Raw genomic sequence first — 19,832 nt, forward strand, 5'->3', positions numbered from 1 at the left:
TTTTCACAGGAGGCAAATCAATATTGGCACGAGTCTGAAGACATCTATTCAGCTTCATTATAGGGAAAATTGGATCTGCCATCTTAATGGAATTCAAAATATATGATCCACAAAAGGACAATGTTCAGATGTTGCTCTTTCATTTCTAGTTTAATTTAATTCTTACACTGTAAACCCTAATGCTAAATAAATTAATTGGTTTGAGTAGGTGAAACTTAAATTAAACAAATTAGTTCAATCAAATTAACTTTTGATGAGTATTATTTAGTAGTTTCTTTTTATTTGGAGTTCACAAAACTGACACATTATGGGCTCTATCATAGATCCCGGTGCATGCAATGTAGCACCAGGCATGTGTTTTTTTTTCCTAGTTTTAGCCCAACGCAGTTATCATTTTCATGTCAGTGCCCCATTGTTTAAATAGCAAATACATTTGCGCCCATCTTTTGGCCCATGGGTGTGCTGGTCCGAAAACGAGGTGTTTTAAGTTCTCAAAACTAACACATTTGAAGTAATCTGAATCGTTTAATTGTTTTGAGTTTTATGAATGTGTTTCTTTTAAATTAGACAAACTCAAATTTGACTGAAACTAGGCTGATAAAATGATTAAAAAAAACTTCTGATGGTAAATATCTGAGATTTTTTTTTCTATAATTAAAATTTCTCAGTTATTAAACAGGAGCTCTGTTTGGAAAGGTTATGTAACTGTAATCACAAACATATAACAGAGTACGAACACACAACCCACCTCCCACGGGGCTATGAATGGCTGTACAGTTGATTAAACTCAGAGCAAGACACATTAAGGGCACCCTGGGGTACCGAACGGTAAACACTTGAGTCTATTAAAGGTTTTCAGTGTAATTCAGCTATTCAGGATCAAGCCTTTATACACATTCAAATTACATTTGACTAATACTATCTTGAAAAATGTGTGTGGCTTGTTGTAATCTTCAAATACCGCTGTATTGATAAGTAAACATGTAATGCTTTAGATTTACTTTGTAATGATCACCTGTTTGATCTTAACATGACCCTATAGTATTCATAGATATTCAAATGAAACATTGTAGCATATTTTTATTTTTATATTGACATCAATTCATTTTGTATATTTGGATTGATACTGTACAATATCAACATATGTTATGCAGGCCTATTTATTATTTTTAAACTAAGTAAAATTCTGTTTGTGTCCTCTGTTTAGGTTTATCAGAATTCATGTTTTTTATTGTATTTATAATATATTGTATTAAACCTATTTAATTTCATTTTATGAAAACACATTTACATATGAGTATTTGTAAAGATTTGTACGTAAAAGGGTTTACATTTTAGAAGCTGTCCATGTGTTGATATTACAATGTATATCTAATTCTATGTTGATTTTATGCACAAGTATATTATAAGCAATAAGGTACGAGAGGCTGTGCTGTGTTGTGAATAAGTCACTGCTGAAGGGCGTTGTTATTCACGATACAACAGTAACCTCGAGTACCTTTATTGCTTTTATAAAACGGTTACCACACAATACAAATATTAAAGCCAAAATGTTTTTATCAATGTAACTTTCATGAAGTAAAATCACTAAAAGCCTTTCTTCCGCTGGAAAAAATAGTCCCTGACCGTGATCAGCCACACAAGATACATTATTAGGGCGACTATCTTTCGACTATGGCGACTATCTTTATGAGCGAATTAAAGGGGGGGGGGGGGGATGGGGGGTGAAACACTCAGTTTCAGTCAATCTCATGTCAATCTTGAGTACCTATAGAGTAGTATTGCATCCTTCATATCTCCGAAAAGTCTTTAGTTTTATTATATTTATAAAAGAAATATGGGCTATACCGAGTCTTTCCGGAAAAAATCGAGCGCCTGGAGGCCTATAGAGTGGGCGGAGCTAAAGAATGACGAATGCGCACTAAGTGGTGACGTCCTCAAGCGTGGACAAACCCATGGCTATCGATCAGATTCAGCTAATACAGATATGATCCAGAATCAGATCCGGAGGCTGAAATAAATTGAACAGGAGAAACGGCAACAACAGGACGTCCGTCTCTGTGGTATGTACTGTATTTAGAGGCCTGTCAACATTTGTGTGTGTTTACTCGCAGTTTATGAGGACATGATTCGGTTTATGGGCTATTGTATGCGACTAAACTTTAGCTGTAGCAAGCAAAACGGTTTTGCACGTCAGACTAGTGTAACTTTATACATAGAACAGCAATGGAGTAACCGTTAGCGCATTTGAATGACGAAGCACGCGATCGTGTCGTTTACTGATGTTTACTCACGCAACGATAGCCAACAGCACAGACATTTGAAGCAGTTTTACTCACCGGCTGCTTCCAAAGCAGGACCGAACCTTTATCACTGGGACCGCTCCGTCAAAAACACACTTCTTTGGTATGATTTGGTGAAGTCCTGTGACAGCAGTGACCGTGGAGATCCACTTTGCGACGCGACTGAAGCGATGTTGTGAAGCTTCCCGTCATTTCTGCGTTCAAATCGGTTCAAATGCAGCGCTGCCTTCCCGGAATGCTGTGCTGAAGCGTTGATGTCACCCATAGGAATAAAGTGGAGCACGGCGTGACAGAAGCGTTCACGGACGACTGGATCTGCAGCTGAGAGGATTGTTGATGGGGCGTGCATTTCCTCTCTCGCTCTAGTCACTCGCGCGCGCACCCTACCGGGAGAAGAGCCGTACGGCCCATACAAGGACCTTCCGCTCTATCGACGTCAAGCCGACCCATACTCGAAAAAAACTCTCCGAAACTTGTGAGAAACCGGAAGGAGTATTTTTCACACAGAAATACTCCATCAAACGTCCAGCATTAGTTTTTGAAACTTCGTCTATGTTTAGGATGGGAATCCAAGTCTTTAACAGTGTTCAACAGTGCTCAGTATGCATGAAACAGCATTTTCTGTAGTGCACTGGTAGTATTTTTGCAGTAAAATATTTTTAAAAAAAACACCAGGCCAGTGCTATATATTTTGTTCAGTTGAGGAGTTTGAGTATATCCCAGATGTTTCCAACTATTTGTAAATTGTGAGTAAATTGCCATTTTAACCAAGGAGTCATGTCTGCATTACCCTCGGTTTATGGTTTTATTTTACAGAAGAGCTTTTCTCTTAGCAGTGTGAAGTGTCACAGCAGCTGCGGTCCTGCTCTACTTCATACTATAGTAACATTAATAACTTGATCCATGAACATGATTTCTATTAGAGTCCTATTTTCCACTGGCTGTGAGGTAAAGACTAGTGTCATCATCTAGCGGACGGAAAAGTTGCATAGTGCACCTTTAAGCAAATTAGTACAAAGACTTTTAAATGGAAAGGACTGGTAACTTACGAATACAGGAACAACCGCCACGGACAAGTGCTTTGACTAGCATGTTCAGTGTCAGAGCACGGGGAAACCCCTTGACTGTTAAAGGACAAGTTAGGTGTGGACATTCAAACGTTTTTTTAGTATGAACATAAGACTTACCTGAAGGAAAAATCCTGAATCTGAATAGAGGTAATAGCTACACTCGGCCACTCAATCTCTCTCACAATTCTCTTCTACGTAACAGGCTAAAGTCAGCTTCAATGAACAATATAAATGAAACAAACATATCTGTTTATGTTGCTAAGAGTGGTAGCTTGCTTAGGGTGTTGTGCAGTAAGTTAACAGTTGGGTTGTAAATAAAACACACCTATTGACCAATCAGAATTAAGCACTGGAACTAACCGTTTAATAAATAAATATACAGAGCTGGGTAGATAACTTCTCATCAGAACACGTTTTATAGTTTTGTCCTCATTTTAGCAGTTTATCAATTTTAAAATCACACCTCAACAGCAGATCAATGCCAACTAACATATCAAACACTTTTTGGAATATAATATAACATCCTTTCCTTTTTTTGTTTACATAAAATGTCTGACAGATGAGGTCAGACAGGAATCTCCATGGACTATGATGTTTGCGGATGACATTGTGATCTGTAGTGAGAGCAGGGAGCAGGTGGAGGAAAGTCTAGAGAGGTAGAAGTTTGCTCTGGAGAGAAGAGGAACGAAGGTTAGTCGCAGGAAGACAGAATACATGTGTGTGAATGAGAGAGAACCAAGTGGAACAGTGAGGTTACGGGGAGAAGAGGTAAAGAAGGTGCAGGATTTTAAGTACTTAGGGTCAACAGTCCAGAGCAATGGGGAGCGTGGAAAAGAGGTGAAGAAGCGTGTGCAGGCAGGTTGGAATGGGTGGAGAAAAGTGTTAGGTCTGTTGTGTGATAGAGTACCAGCAAAAATGAAAGGAAAGGTGTACAGGACAGTAGTGAGACCAGCGATGTTGTATGGTTTGGAGACAGTTGCACTGAGGAAACGACAGGAGGACGAGCTAGGGGTAGCAGAGCTGAAGATGTTGAGGTTCTCTTTGGGAGTGACGAGGATGGATAGGATCAGGAATGAGTACATCAGAGGGACAGCACATGTGGAGATGTTTTGGAGACAAAGTTAGAGAGGCCAGGTTGAGATGGTTTGGACATGTTCAGAGGAGGGAGAGTGAATATATTGGTAAAAGGATGCTGAGGTTTGAGCTGCCAGGCAGGAGGTCAAGAGGAAGACCAAAGAGGAGGTTTATGGATGTAGTGAAGGAGGACATGAAGGTAGTCAGTCTGAGAGAAGAGGATAGGACTAGATGAAGGAGATGATTCGTTGTGGCGACCCCTGAAGGGAACAGCCGAAAGAAGAAGTTCTTTCTCAACAATTACTTACATAGTATATACAAGAAATGTAGTTAGTAACATATTCCATTCCATTACATATTTAAAGCTACACTGTGTGAGATTTTCCCCCATCTAGTGTTGAAAAGCTATATCACCATCCAGTGAATAATAGTTTCAGTTCCTCTCAATTCTGATTTTGTTTTAACTCCTACGGTGGCCGATTTAGTCAGAGATTAACATGGCAATCCCCTTCTTCACATTCGACACGGTGCCATCGAGTGTTAAAACGCGAAAGGCGAATCTTGAATTTATGGGTATGTCCCTCTTTGGCTAATGTACTTTAAAGATGGAGGTGCAGCATGGCGACCAGCATTCAAACCCCTCACCCGTATGTATTTTCAATGGCATATTATAAACTTAGCAGAATACTTTATTACTTGAAAGAAGTAAATATACACTAATGAGCACATATATTTTTGAAAGAACTAAGTGTTTTTAGCTAAGAATAAACTAAAAAAGTTACACAGTGTAGCTTTAAGGTAATATAACCTGACTACTTTTGGATTACTTTAGATTACTTGATGAATCATCGTATTGATTCAGAATTCGGCTCGCCAATGTCACGTGATTTCAGAAGTTTGACAATTTGACACACGATCCGAATCATGAATCAATAAGCTGATTCATAAATGTTCGAATCTTTGTTTGTGGATTGAAAACAAACACTGAAGAGAAGATTTTTTACCATAGGGTGAGTCATTAATGACATTATAATTTTTTTTGGGTGAACTAACCCTTTAAGTAATTAAATCATAAAAACTAAAATAAATATTTTTTTTAATTAAAAACTATATATTATAATATAAATTAGATATTATAATGTATTATATACTTATTTCTGTGTTCTTGAAATCTTTATTTTTTTACATTTTATAATGTAAATTTAAGTGTATTGACATCGGATGCAACATTTTTGTTCATATTTTGGAATACAATGTATGATTAATTGCATTTATTACACCTTTGCGTAAAACATCAATACATTTAAAACTATTTAAGAAAAACATTAACTGGACAATAAAACATTAATGCCAAGCAGCGACCAACTGATTGTCTCGCTAAAAGCATAATCAAATACATTGCAAAGCAGAACTCCGAACACTGGCTTGCATTCATGAAACACGAGCAGAACAAAAATTGGTCTAAATTTATTCTGAACATTTTTACAAACATAAAACACAAGTAGTGGAAATGATTTGCAAAAGCATTCTTGCATTAACAGAGAACACGTAAGAATGATTTTACAAACTATTCATGCAGAAATTCATTGCTTGAGTTTCATGAATGCATCGCATCATTTGATTGCACAAAAAAAAAAAAAAAAACAGTGACACGCATTCAGACTCACATTCACGGTTTGACTCCATTTTTGGTACGACTAATTTTGACAATCCAATCAATTCCCAAAGGATAAAATCCAGGTGAGCAGAAGCAAGCATTGAATCAAAATGCAACCCAATTACTTTCCTAATACACATTCTGGGTCTTACAATGAATCAATGCTTCATTCCAAAGAAATCCAATCAATTTACGAAGGATAAAATCAAGTTTTTTTGGTTTCAATAGTAAAAAAACCTGATTTAAAAAAAATTGGGACACTCTACAAATTGAGAATAAAAAAGGAATGCAACAGAATGCCTCTCAGAGTGGCCATGTCTCTCAGAAGTCAAGATGGGAAGAGGATCACCAATTCCTCCAAGGCTGCGGCGAAAAATAGTGGAGCAATATCAGAAAGGAGTTTCTCAGAGAAAAATTGCAAAGAGTTTGAAGTTATCATTATCTACAGCGCATATCATCATCCAAAGATTCAGAGAATCTGGAACAATCTCTGTGCGTAAGGGACAATGCCAGAAAACCATACTGGATGCCCGTTAAAAAAGAAGCCATATCTAAACATGATTCAGAAGCGCAGGCGCTTTCTCTGGGCAAGGGCTCATTTAAAATGGACTGTGGCAAAGTGGAAAACTGTTCTGTGATCAGATGAAAACTGGGACGCCATGTCATCCGGACTAAAGAGGACGAGGACAACCTAAGTTGTTATCAGCGCTCAGTTCAGAAGCCTGCATCTCTGATGGTATGGGGTTGCATTAGTGCGTGAAACATGGTCAGCTTACACATCTGGAAAGGCGCCATCAATGCTGAAAGGTATATCCAAGTTCTAGAACAACATATGCTCCCATCCAGACGTCGTCTCTTTCAGGGAAGACCTTTCATTTTCAAACATAACAATGAAATCATGGCTGCGTAGAAGAAGGATCCGTGTACTGAAATGGCCTGCCTGCAGATCTTTCACCCGTAGAAAACATTTGGCGCATCATAAAGAGGAAGATGCGACAAAGAAGACCCAAGACAGTTGAGCAGCTAGAAGCCTGTATTAGACAAGAATGGGACAACATTCCTATTCCTAAACTTGAGCAACTTTTCTCCTCAGTCCCCAGATGTTTGCAGACTGTTATAAAAAGTAGAGAGGGTGCCATACAGTGGTAAATATGGACTTGTCACAACTTTTTTGAGATGTGTTGATGCCATGAAATTTAAAATCTACTTATTTTTCCCTTAAAATTATACAATTTCTCAGTTTAAACATTTGATATGTCATCTATGTTTTATTCTGAATAAAATGTTGAAATTTTAAACTTCCACATCATTGCATTGTTTTTATTCAAAATTTGAACAGTGTCCCAACTTTTTTGGAATTTGGTTTGTAAATACGTCACATTACAGAAGTAAAATGGGTTGAAAAAAAACTATTTATTGAGATTTTTAAAATAAAAATGGACACTTTCTTAATACACTTTCTTAGCAAATTCACATTCGGGTCTGCCTCCATTTTGGGATGTACAAACAATTTTGACAATCCAATCAGTTCCTGAAGGATAAAATCCAGTTTTTTTGTGTTGTTGTTGTTGTTGTTGTTGAATATCCTGTTTCAATAGTAAATCCATCACATTACAGAAGTGAATTAGGTTGTAAATGGCAATGCATCGAGATTTTTTAAGTAAAAATGGACGCCATTTACTTTTTTTAATACACGTTTTACTATGAATAATTTCAAAGAAATACTCCTCCCTAAACTAGCTCTTCTTTCTGTGGCGACTTTCCTTTTAGGCTCACCACAGTCAAATGGGTTGCAAAAGGCAATTCACATTAAATGAAGTCTGCCTTTTAAAGTACTTCCTCTTCTTCCTGATCCAAACTGTGGTACCTCACAGATAAAGAGTCCTTCAGCATGATGTCATCAGTGCATTTGGTGATTTTCATAGGGGTGGCGTCATCGCCCCCCTTTATGATGTCATGGGTTGTGCTTTGGCCACTCTCTTCGAAACAAATGCTGAGGGCTTCCTGTCGTACGGTGATTTTAGCGCTTTCTTTGAACGTGATGTCATCGATGTGTTTGGCCTCCTCGTCGGTTTCTTCCGGAATCGAAGGTGGAAGGCTCTCAATGTCCGAGTTGCTGAACACGTACCCGGGCAAGGTGGCGTGTATGTGCGAGGTCTGCGCCAGTGAGCTGGCGCTGGTTTGACCGGCGCAGCGGTACACCCTGCTGGTGAGGAGGGAAGAACTGCGGGTCACAGAGGTCAGCTGGGACTGGACGCTGGCACCGCTGCTGTTCAGGACAGGCCCATAGCGGTAGTTAGCCAAAACTACAGGACCCTTCCAGTCAAATGCAAGCGTCCAACGGAGCCAGGTCTTACGGATTTCAGTCTGGACCTAGGATAGAACAGAGGATAAAAACCAATGTTGTGGACTGACATTAAAACCTTTCTACAAGTCTTTAGCTGCGTCCGAAATCAGTAGGTGAAAAATACCCAGATGAACTACTACTTTCAGCGAGATTCTGAAATGCGTATACGATGGACACTATTCTATCTCATGAGGCCACCGGAGAGGATTTATGAATGGAGGTGACGCAACTGACACTGGTAGGACACATGATACTACATTCATTCTTACTATATAGAACATACTTTTTTAACTGTCACAAAGTTCAAATTCAAATGTAGTACCTACTTACATAGTACGCAATTTCGGTTGCAGACTTTGTCTTTGAGTGAAAGGTTGACAGGATCAGTTTGAAAATGAACTTTGCTCAAGTGTCAGAATTTAAAATATAAATGTTTCTCCACCCACACTTACCTCTCCATTGCAGAAGCAGTAGATAATGGAGACAAAAAATCCCTGAAAGAGACCAAAAGTGAGTCAGAGAAAGTTTCTTGCCAAACTTGTTCATTATTTTATTTTTTCAACTGGTTTTGCTATTTAACTTATCAAAAAATATACATCTTTTTCATTTGTACATATGTAAAAGCCAAAATCTAAATATTTATTGTATATAAATAGGAATAAGTATAAATATTCAGGGTTTTTTGGCTTTTATTTCACAGGTAAGACAGAAAAGCAAAGAAAAAAAGCTTTTAATTTACTCAGCACCAACTTTTATTGTACCTTATATTTCACAGAATAAATTGGAAAATCAAAGAAAAAAGCTGCTAAAACTTTCCTTCTCTTTTAAATTATATTAATTTTATATTCACATGAAAGACAGAAAAGCAAGGAAAAAAAACATGGATATCAGATCCATCATTCACCAATTCATCACTCCTTTAATGTAATTTAATAGATTTTCATTTTTTCAAAAGAGATTTCTGCAAAAGAGCAAAGAGATTCTGATGCACCTCAGTTCCAACTTATTCATTTTAGTTTAATTTATTTTATCTATTCAATTATTTTGTACAGTTTCTTTTGTTATCTCCCTTCATTTATTCCATGTGGTGTTATTTGTTTCAGTTCAAACTGTCCACAGATAAGCAGCAAATTGCTTTCGAAATATTTATTTATTTTCGCAGTTATTTATCACGCCAATAGAGCAAATTCCTCCGAAATAGAAACTGACACATTATTATACTCAATGTTATCAAACGCCACATTAGTGAGTGTTTATTGAGAGTGGAATAGATTGGTCAGTAACTCACCTGGAACGAGTTGAAGAAGAGTTCACAGTACATGCGCAGCTCCCAAGCAAGACCTGTGAATGTGTGCGGCATTCCCACAAACACAATGTAGTGGACGCCGAAGACCAGTACCAGAACCAATGTGGACTTAGCCAGCTTCCTGGACACAAACAGACATATTTTCCATCACTATTTTTAATCCTAAACACACTTACAAAATGGTCAAGTGATGGTGTTAGATGTTAAGATTACATGAAAACCATACTTGAGTAAAAGTACAGATTCCTTACAGCGAAAATGACTCCATTACAAGTTAATAGTCACCAGTTCCAATACGATGACCTGATTTTAACAGTACTGAAATATTTTACTTGTATTGAATGTAGGCTCAAAGATGCATTAGTCCTTAACACCAAAGAGACATGCCAGTGAAAAACAAGAAACCGCTGCTCTGTGAGGAGAGCAATCACATTTTCTAAAATCACTATAAAACTGAACACCTCAATTTCAATAAATCAATGTCGACACACAACAGCCTCTTAAACGTCTACACACACTCATGTCTCAGTTAATCTCAAGTGCTCAAAAAGGGCATAACTAGTATACTTCAAAAATGTCTCTTCAAAATAGTGGGTAAATAAAATAATGTTAAGTAAAATGATCTAGTCAAAGCCTCTCATATATGAAAGACCTGTGATTCAACATCTACCTGCTAATGCACTCACATTCAGGTAAAGTAGCCTTGTTGACAAGTTTGGGTTACTAACAAGCGGCAACCTCCCCCAGTTTACCTTGAAGCCAATACGGAAGTGACTTAAACTGTAATTCATCGAATGGCCACTAGGGACAGGCTCCAGAAGGAAGCAGAATCTCATTGAGCCCCATTTTTAAATACCCAACTTTCCAGCAGAAAAAAAAACCTGTTTACAGCCTGGTACAAATTGTGGTTTTGGTCTATATAGCTAATTTTGTACGTCATGACAACTGTATGGGGGGCTGATTTTTTTTATAACTAATTTATTCACATTATATAAAGCCTTAAAGTTCTCCAGAATTAAGGGCGTGGTCACTTTGAGTGACAGCTTGATAGCCGTTTGTCTGCTGTCTGTTAGTCATTGCGTCACCTCAGCTCCTCCCATGTCCCGTCACTTTGCCCATTTTCTGTTATCCGGGCATGACGCGCCACCAAGATGGCTAAGGCCAGCTCGACCCTACTTTACGCTTCAGAACAGCTCTTCAGAATCATATTTGTGGCCACACGGACACTACGCCCATGTTTTTTTACAGTCTATGGTTAGTAAAGTATCTTTATTGGCCTGTAGATCGCTACATTTTTAGCTGAAATAAACTGTTGCAGAATAAGTGGCTGTTTACACAACATCGTATTCAACTGAAAACTTTTTATGTTTTTGCTGTTCATTTACAAGACAACTGCGTTTTGGATGCCAGACATTGCAAACTTTTTATAACGCACAATATAACGGTTTCAAAGCGCACTTTTTTTAAAACCATTTTTGTCATTTCTGTTTAAACAACAAAAATATGAAGCTGTGAAAACAACGACGTTATGCATGTGTATCACATGTTCAGTCTACAGTGTTTCATCGCCATCTAATGGCCCGGCAGCAGAATTCAGTCGTTTCTACAGATCCATGTGAACAATGATCGTTTTGACAACGGTGTCGTCTGTTTTAAGCATATCGCTTACATTTATTTTGTAAACTTTAGAAAATTTTAGCTTTATTTTGCTTAACATTGACTTTGCTGACTCTATAGACTTCAAAATTGGCCCTGTAATGATTTTTTCTGATTCCAACAAATCATACATCATTTAAAAAATATATAATAGAGAATGTGAAAATAACTAACCCATTGTGACTATTTTTTTTCCTGCTCGGGTCACATATACTCAAAAATGTAATCAAGTAGAGAGTAAAAGTTATTAATACACTCACCTAAAGGATTTTTAGGAACATACTAATACTGTGTTTGACCCCCTTTCGCCTTCAGAACGGCCTTAATTCTACGTGGCATTGATTCAACAAGGTGCTGAAAGCATTCTTTAGAAATGTTGGCCCATATTGATAGGATAGCATCTTGCAGTTGATGGAGATTTGTGGGATGCACATCCAGGGCACGAAGCTCCCGTTCCTCCACATCCCAAAGATGCTCTATTGGGTTGAGATCTGGTGACTGCGGGGGCCATTTTAGTAGAGTGAACTCATTGTCATGTTCAAGAAACCAATTTAAATGATTCCATCTTTGTGACATGGTGCATTATCCTGCTGGAAGTAGCCATCAGAGGATGGGTACATGGTGGTCATAAAGGGATGGACATGGTCAGAAACAATGCTCAGGCAGGCCGTGGCATTTAAATGATTCCCAATTGGCACTAAGGGGCCTAAAGTGTGCCAAGAAAACATCCATTACACCACCACCACCAGCCTGCACGGTGGTAACAAGGCATGATGGATTCATGTTCTCATTCACTTTAAGCTAAATTTTGACTGAAATCGAGACTCATCAGTCCAGGCAACATTTTTCCAGTCTTCAACTGTCCAATTTTGTGAGTTTGTGCAAATTGTAGCCTCTTTTTCCTATTTGTAGTGGAGATGAGTGGTACCCGGTGGGGTCTTCTGCTGTTGTAGCCCATCCGCCTTAAGGTTGTCGGTGTTGTGGCTTCACAAATGCTTTCCTGCATATCCCGGTTGTAATGAGTGGTTATTTCAGTCAAAGTTGCTCTTCTATCAGCTTGAATGAGTCGGCCCATTCTCCTCTGACCTCTAGCATCAACAAGGCATTTTCGCCCACAGGACTGCTGCATACTGGATGCTTTTCCCTTTTCACAGCATTCTTTGTAAACCCTAGAAATGGTTGTGAGTGGAAATCCCAGTAACTGAGCAGATTGTGAAATTCTCAGACCGGCCCGTCTGGCACCAACAACCATGCCACGCTTAAAATTGCTTAAATCTCCTTTATTTCCCATTCTGACATTCAGTTTGGAGTTCAGGAGATTGTCTTGACCAGGACCACACCCCTAAATGCATTGAAGCAACTGCCATGTGATTGGTTTATTAGATAATTTCATTAATGAGAAATTGAACAGGTGTTCCTAATAATCCTGTTGAGTGTATCTTTGACACTCGGTAAAACTATAAAGTAGCCAAAAAGATACGTAAATCCTGGCCTTGGTTTTCTCACTGAGTATAGCAATGGAAAACAGTCTCCGTCTCAGCACTGAGAGATTGAAGTTGAAATGAGAGACATAATGAGTGTCAGAGTCAAAGTCTCTCTGAAGCCTCATTATTAAATTACAAGCCAGAAAATGAGAAAAGTTGAGTTGGGTTTTGAGTCTGATTTTTCATAACCTCAAATAAAGGGTTATGGAAGTTGAGGAGAGCTAAAGCGAACTCAAATCAAATGTAAATTGCTTAATTACTTCAAGTTCAGAGCATAAGTCCAACTCTTATTAATAGTAAAATGTGACTGTGCGCGTTCATCCGTAACGTCATTAATGGCTTTCGTTGCCTGTATTAATTTCACTTGAGGTCAAACCCCTGTAGATTTTAAGCACACTCCAGATGGTGCTCTAATTCTTTTCACACACGATTTAGGATTCTTTTTAGTCATTTATTTGAATGTTTATTCACGAAATTAACATGGAAACAAGAATGTTACATGGTCAAAAAACTGCATTGCTCCTCATCTTTACCTCAGGTCATTTTGACTCAAAACTCATTTTTAAACACAATGGCCCTCATTTATCAATCTTGCGTAGAAACGGGTGTATATGTTGGCGTAAGATTATGCTTACACTCCTCTCACCGCCTGATTTATGAAGCTGTACGCACCTCTGCAATCCAGGTGTACGCACTTTTGATAAATTGAGGACCAATGTGATTGGCCTGACTAGAGTTTGTTTTTTCCAGCTCGCAAACTAACGTTGATATGCAAGAGTTGCTATGCCCTGGCTGCAAATTAGATTTGCTGCCGCTAGGGTCATCTAGTGGCAAGAATCATTAAATATCTAATAATAAAATGTAATAATTTAAAAATAAAAATGAATAAATTATCAAAATGAAATGAAAAAAGTATAATTTTAGGGTAATTTTGACCCACAAGGGTAGGATTTGTTACAAAGTGCGAGGAAGGGATGAATGGTTGATATAGGTGATGCAGTTGCACATTACTTACTATATAGTAATAACAGTAAATTATGCATAATTGCAAGTAACTAACTCTAAACCACACCCTAACCCTATAGTACATGTAGTTAAATAATATTACTCAGTACCTATTTGAGTAAGTACAATGTCACCTTAAAATAAAGTGTAACCAAATATATTTATTCGCAATTATTAAATCCATATATGTAACTTGTGGTTCTTACAATCATGATACCTCATGTTTGCTGAGAATCAAGCGATCAAGTTTTGAACACTCTAATAACCACCTAACACCCTAGCAACCAATTACAATGCCACAGCAACCACATAGCAATTATTCAGGACATCCTTGAAACCGCCCAGAACACTCTAGCAACCAGCAAGAATACCCTAGCAACCATTCGGAACTAGAACACCCATCATGTTGGAGAGTTTTTTGTCTGCACCACTTCATTGTTGAGGATCATTAAAGAGCCGCAGACAGTGAAACGTTGCTTCAAAGCAAAGCAAGTATTATCATCACCGTCTAGAGGGATTTGCTATGATAAGAGACTATCTCTATACAGATTGATCTTATAGTCAGTTCCACTCACAGACTATTAGTAGAGATACTGTGACTTTTAACCAAAGGGAGACACGCTATTAATGAAAGCAGCTCCACCAGAGCTCTCAGTCTCTCTTTTCTCGTTCTCTCTCTGTCTCATGTGAGAGTGCCTTTCAAACATTCTCTGGAAAATTACAGTCCTCCTCTAGATATCTCAGCAATGATGTCCAAACACTCCACCTCACCGACAACAACAATAAAAACACAGCAAAACCAAAAATAGCACCTGTAATTTTGGCCTTGTGGAATAAGATACCGACAGAAATGGGAACTGTTTGATTCGCTTGTAATCTGTCACTGTGACCAAAACACTCCCAAATCCAATCTGCTCCAGTAAAACTCTTCATATGAGGTCATATACCAGCATAACAATAATTTCATGCACTCACCTGTACTGTTTCCGCGTGTCATACCGGCCAGCGTTTGTTTCTCGGATCTTAGTGGCCAGAACTCGTACGATATTTACAAACAGAAAGAAATTCAGCTGCAAGAAAAAAAGAAAAAGGAAACAATGATTGATTCAGAATTGTCTAGTTTCATAATTTGGCTATTGATATGTACAGATAAAATAATAATAAATAATAAAACAAAAATGATATATATCATCATCATCATCATCATCAAACTTTTATTCAGGACACACACGGTCCAAAACATGTAAAACCAATACAACAATAGCAGTACAAACACACACACAAAAAAACAAACAAACAAACCCACAATATCACACGTTTGCATACAAGCTAAAACGCCAGTGGCTCCACATACTGGAGAAGAATCTGACTGAACTTAGTGTTGGGTTCGTTAGTGCTAAGATTATTCTATTTGCTGAGTCAGTCAGTCTACACATACTTCTGTACATGATATTGCGCAGCACTGCAGAGCAGGTGGGCACACCAGCACTGACTGACATCTGACTTTAAATATAATTACATACAGTAGATTAAAAAATATTAAATTAAATATTTAAATATTTAAAAAAATTAAACAATGATTCATTCATAATTGCATTATTGCTTCATAATTAATTTAACTAAAGGTTGAACAGTTTGTATCTACAGATAATTTAATAATGAATAAAAAAGTGATGATTAATATGTTTTATATATATATATATATATATATATATATATATATATATATATATATATATATATATATATATATATATATATATATATATATATATATATATATATCTGTCACGTCCCAGTGGTGATGATAATGCATGAAGAAGAAGATGAAGAATGATGAGGAAGATTACTTCAGTAAACAACTCTTTAATAGAAACTTCACCACTGGTTAACATAGACTTAAATCAGGACCGGTAAGGAGACGGGTGTACTGACGACAACGGACAAAGGCAAAGTGAACACAGAGGAACTAAATACACACACTGATGAGAACATAACGAGGGGGACAGGTGATACAGATGATTAACAATTAACATAACAGGGCTAAACTAAACTAATGAGGGATGACGGTGGTGGCAAAAGACAGACAGACATGTGACAGTATGCCCCCTCCGAAAAGGCGCGTCCTCACGCCAATAACAGGAACGTCTGAGGAGGGAGAGCGGGGGCTCCGGAGGAGGCGCGGACACAGGACCTGTGAACAGGCAGACATGTCACAGAGAATAGAACAAAGAATGAGAGTACATGGAGGAGTGGAAGGTGGGAGGAGCCATAGGATGGCCTCGAGCAGGGACATCCCGATGAGGATCCAGGTCCCAGCCAGGAAGATGCCCCAAGGTGGCGTCGCAGGAGGGAGGAGCCAAGGTGGCGTGACGTATGACGTCACCTTAGGGAAGGCCGATGGGGTGGAGCGAGCCTGAAGACCTCGGCAGCCGTGACGGAGTCTTCACGACGACCCCCCGAGATGGAAGCAGGGATCTGGATTTCAGAGGGGGAGCGGGAGCGATCGAGGTTGGAGGTGAACCCTGAGGGAAGGCGGAGCTTGCCGAGGCTGAAGGGGTGGAGTGCCGGAGAGCAGCGAACGGCTCGCAAGTCCATGGTGGAGCCATGGCGACGTCTGACCCAGGTGGAGCCGACGTCCTGAGGGAGCCCTGCGATGCCGAATGGCCGATGGTCCTTGCTGGAGCCGAGGGAGGAAGGAAGGAGGGCGTAGGAGCCAGGATGACGGGTCGAGGTGGAGCGGAGCCCCCGGAGGCTGGAGGCAGAGCCCCAGACTTCAACCTTCCAGGGATCGGTGACTAATGACCCCGTCATCGGCTCCACCACAGCCTTCTGCACTCATCTAAAAGAGGTATTTGGTCAACAAACTGCCGAATTATCTGACCATGATCAACTGTTTTCTATTCGCCAAGGCAAACGAGAGACAACGGGTTCCTATGCACTGCGTTTCTGCACGCTGGCCTGTATGAGCGGATGGAATGAATCAGCCCTCGTTACCGCCTTCCGCAACGGCCTCCTCGCTGAAATCAAGCAACTCATTGTGGTCTACGAGGACGGCATGGGCATGACCCTCCGTGTGTCTCAACGGTTATCTGCCTGTGGCCTCTCCTCATCCGCTGCCGGTCCTCCGCCCGCTCAAACATCTGTCGCACCTCCAGCACCTGACCCCCTGCAGATCTACTCATACCATCTAAACACCACCGAACGCCAATGCAGGATCTCACAACATCTGTGCCTGTATTATGGGGGAGATGGACATGGCATGACGACCTGCCCCATGCGACCTACTCGGCCAGTGGAGAGTACCATCCATTTACCTCCTTTAACGGCAAACCTTACTAAGACGGCAGTATTCGTTTGTAATTCCCACTCATCTGTTGCAGCACAAGCCCTCATCGAAACTGAATCAGTCAGCAAACCCATGAAAAGTTAACCGCCTAATGTCAACGTTGCCCCGTCGACCTCAGAATCACCACCATTCAGGGAAAACCGCTGAGCCGAGGTTGTGTCCGCCATTTCTCCCCCACACTTACACTATGCATTGGTCATCTGCAAGAGGAAACCATTACGTTCATGCTGCTGGAGGAGTTAACCGCGGACATCACCTGGGACGCCCCTGGCTCATCTTGCACCAGTTGCATATCCACAGGTCCACCGGAGAGATCCTGCAATGGGGTGAGAACTGCTTTAATCGTTGTATTCATCGTCCTCGCCGAAACTGTCCATCATCATCGTCAGTTCCTCCATCATTACCTGTCCAGTCCACCTCAGTAGAGAGTCCCGAAACTCAAGTCAACGTTGCCATTTCCAGAGCTTACCGGGCATTCCAGGATGTCTTCTGCAAGCGGTTGGCTACCAAACTACCACTCCATCGGCCATGGGACTGCGCTATCGACCTCCTGCCTAGGGCTACTGAATGGTTCATCTGTCCATTGACCTTTCCTGCTGCTTCAAGCTTGTTCTTTGTGGCCAAGAAGGATGGAGGCTTGTGGCCGTGTATCGACTACCATCACCTTAATTCTCAAACTGTCAAGTTTAGTTATCCTCTTCCTCTGGTCCTATCTGCGCTAGTACAGCTCAGTGGGGCCACCATCTTCTCCAAGCTCGATCTCAGATGTGCCTACAACCTCATTCGCAAGGGAGACGAGTGGAAGACAGCCTTCATCACTCCCTCAGGTCACTATGAATATCGGGTGATGCCATATGGGCTGTCCAACTTACCCTCAGTCTTCTAAAATTACATGAATGTGATATTTTGTGAATTCTTAAACAAGTTTGTCATCGTCTATATCGACGATATCCTCATCTATTCTAGTGACCTGAGGGAGCATGAAGAGCATGTCTGTTAAGTCATGCAGAAGCTCAGAGACCATCACCTTTATCTCAAGCTCAAGAAGTGCGAGTTCCACGTCTCCACTGTCCAGTTTCTTGGGTACATCTTAGACAACCATGGAGTCAAGATGGACCAGAGAAAGGTGGACACCATCACCCATTGGCCTCAGCCCACCACTATCAAAGAGCTGCAGCACTTCCTGGGATTCGCCAACTTCTACGGCCGCTTCATAAAAAATTACAGCCTGTTCAGCTCATCACTCACCTCCCTGCTCCAAAACTGGCCCAAGTCTCTGTCCTGGACTCCATCGGCCACGGAGGCCTTCCACCAGTTGAAGAACGCCTTCCAGTCCACGCCAATCCTGGTCTACCCTAATCCTCATCTTCCGTTCATTGTCGAAGTGGACACCTCATCGACCGGGGGCCGGAGCGGTTCTGTCTCAGCGGCAGGGGACACCGCACTCCATCCATGTGCCTTCTTTTCCAAGAAGCTATCCCCGGCGAAGCAGAACTACGACATCGGGAACTAGGAGCTCCTGGCGATCAAGCTCGCCCTGGAGGAATGGAGACACTGGCTGGAGGAAGCAGAACATCCATTTGAAGTCATCACCGACCATCGAAATCCTGAGTACCTTTGAGATGCCAAACGGCTGAATCCTCGTCAGGTCTGCTGGAGGAATCCAATTCTTCACCAGATTCAATTTCAAGGTGACGTACCTTCCAGGGAACCAAAACAACCAGGCGGATGCCCTTTCTCGTCTTCACCAAGCCGACCCTGAGCCAGAGCACCTTGAAACCATCCTCCCTCCAGCCATGGTTGTCAGCCCGATCCAGTTGGCGCTCCATGAGCAAATCCAACAGGAGAACGCCCAACAGCCTGCTCCACCGGGAGGTCCAGAAGGGCGCCTCTACGTCCCGCCTTGCCATCGCCTGCCCCTTCTTCACCAGGCTCTGGACACCCAGGCAAGAGAGGGACCCTCTCGCTCCTTCGCCACCATTACTGGTGGCCCGCCATGCCTCGGGACGTCTGCCGATTCGTCAAGAGATGTTCAGTCTGCGCCATTGTCAACACCCCTAGGAGACTCCCCAAGGTCAAGCTCGTCCCTCTTCCAATCCCCGAGCGACCCTGGAGCATAGGGATCGACTTCATGACTGACCTGCCATCATCCCAAGTTTTCACCAGTATCCTAGTTATTGTCGACTGATTTTCAAAATCCTGCAATCTCATCCCCTTCAAAGGCTTGCCGATTGCATTGGAAACTGCGCAGGCACTCTTCACCCAAGTCTTCTGGCATTTTGGGCTTCCAGAAGACATCGTTTCCGACCGAGGACCCCAATTCATCTCCAGAGTGTGGACCGCCTTCTTCCGTCTCCTAGGGGTGTCCGTCAGCCTCTTGTCAGGTTACCATCCTCAGACCAATGGCCAGACTGAACAGTAGATCCAGGAGATCGGGAGATTCCTGAGGGTATACTGCCACCAGAATCAGGAGAGCTGGAGCTAGTATCTGCCCTGGGCCGAATATGCCTGGAATTCACTCCAGGAGTCCCCCACAGGGCTCACCCCGTTCCAATGTGTCCTCGGCTACCAACCACCACTC

The 19,832-nt window shown here is 41.0% G+C and overlaps 1 protein-coding gene across 7 annotated transcripts in view; it reads right to left on the bottom strand.

Moving 5' to 3' along the window:
• Positions 1–5,703: 5,703 nt before the first annotated feature.
• Positions 5,704–19,832, bottom strand: part of pth2rb (parathyroid hormone 2 receptor b) — a 44,604-nt gene continuing 30,475 nt past the window's right edge. For all 7 annotated transcript variants that reach the window (XM_067415691.1, XM_067415689.1, XM_067415690.1 and 4 more), the window contains 4 exons: positions 14,878–14,972; positions 9,740–9,878; positions 8,904–8,945; positions 5,704–8,477 (listed from right to left, as the gene is read on the bottom strand). In XM_067415691.1, the coding sequence (XP_067271792.1) occupies positions 7,932–8,477; positions 8,904–8,945; positions 9,740–9,878; positions 14,878–14,972 (822 nt within the window). In that variant the 3' untranslated portion in view covers positions 5,704–7,931. The remainder of the gene's footprint in view (positions 8,478–8,903; positions 8,946–9,739; positions 9,879–14,877; positions 14,973–19,832) is intronic.

The sequence above is a fragment of the Pseudorasbora parva genome, chromosome 14, assembly GCF_024679245.1.
Source record: "Pseudorasbora parva isolate DD20220531a chromosome 14, ASM2467924v1, whole genome shotgun sequence".
Classification (NCBI taxonomy): Eukaryota; Metazoa; Chordata; class Actinopteri; order Cypriniformes; family Gobionidae; genus Pseudorasbora; species Pseudorasbora parva.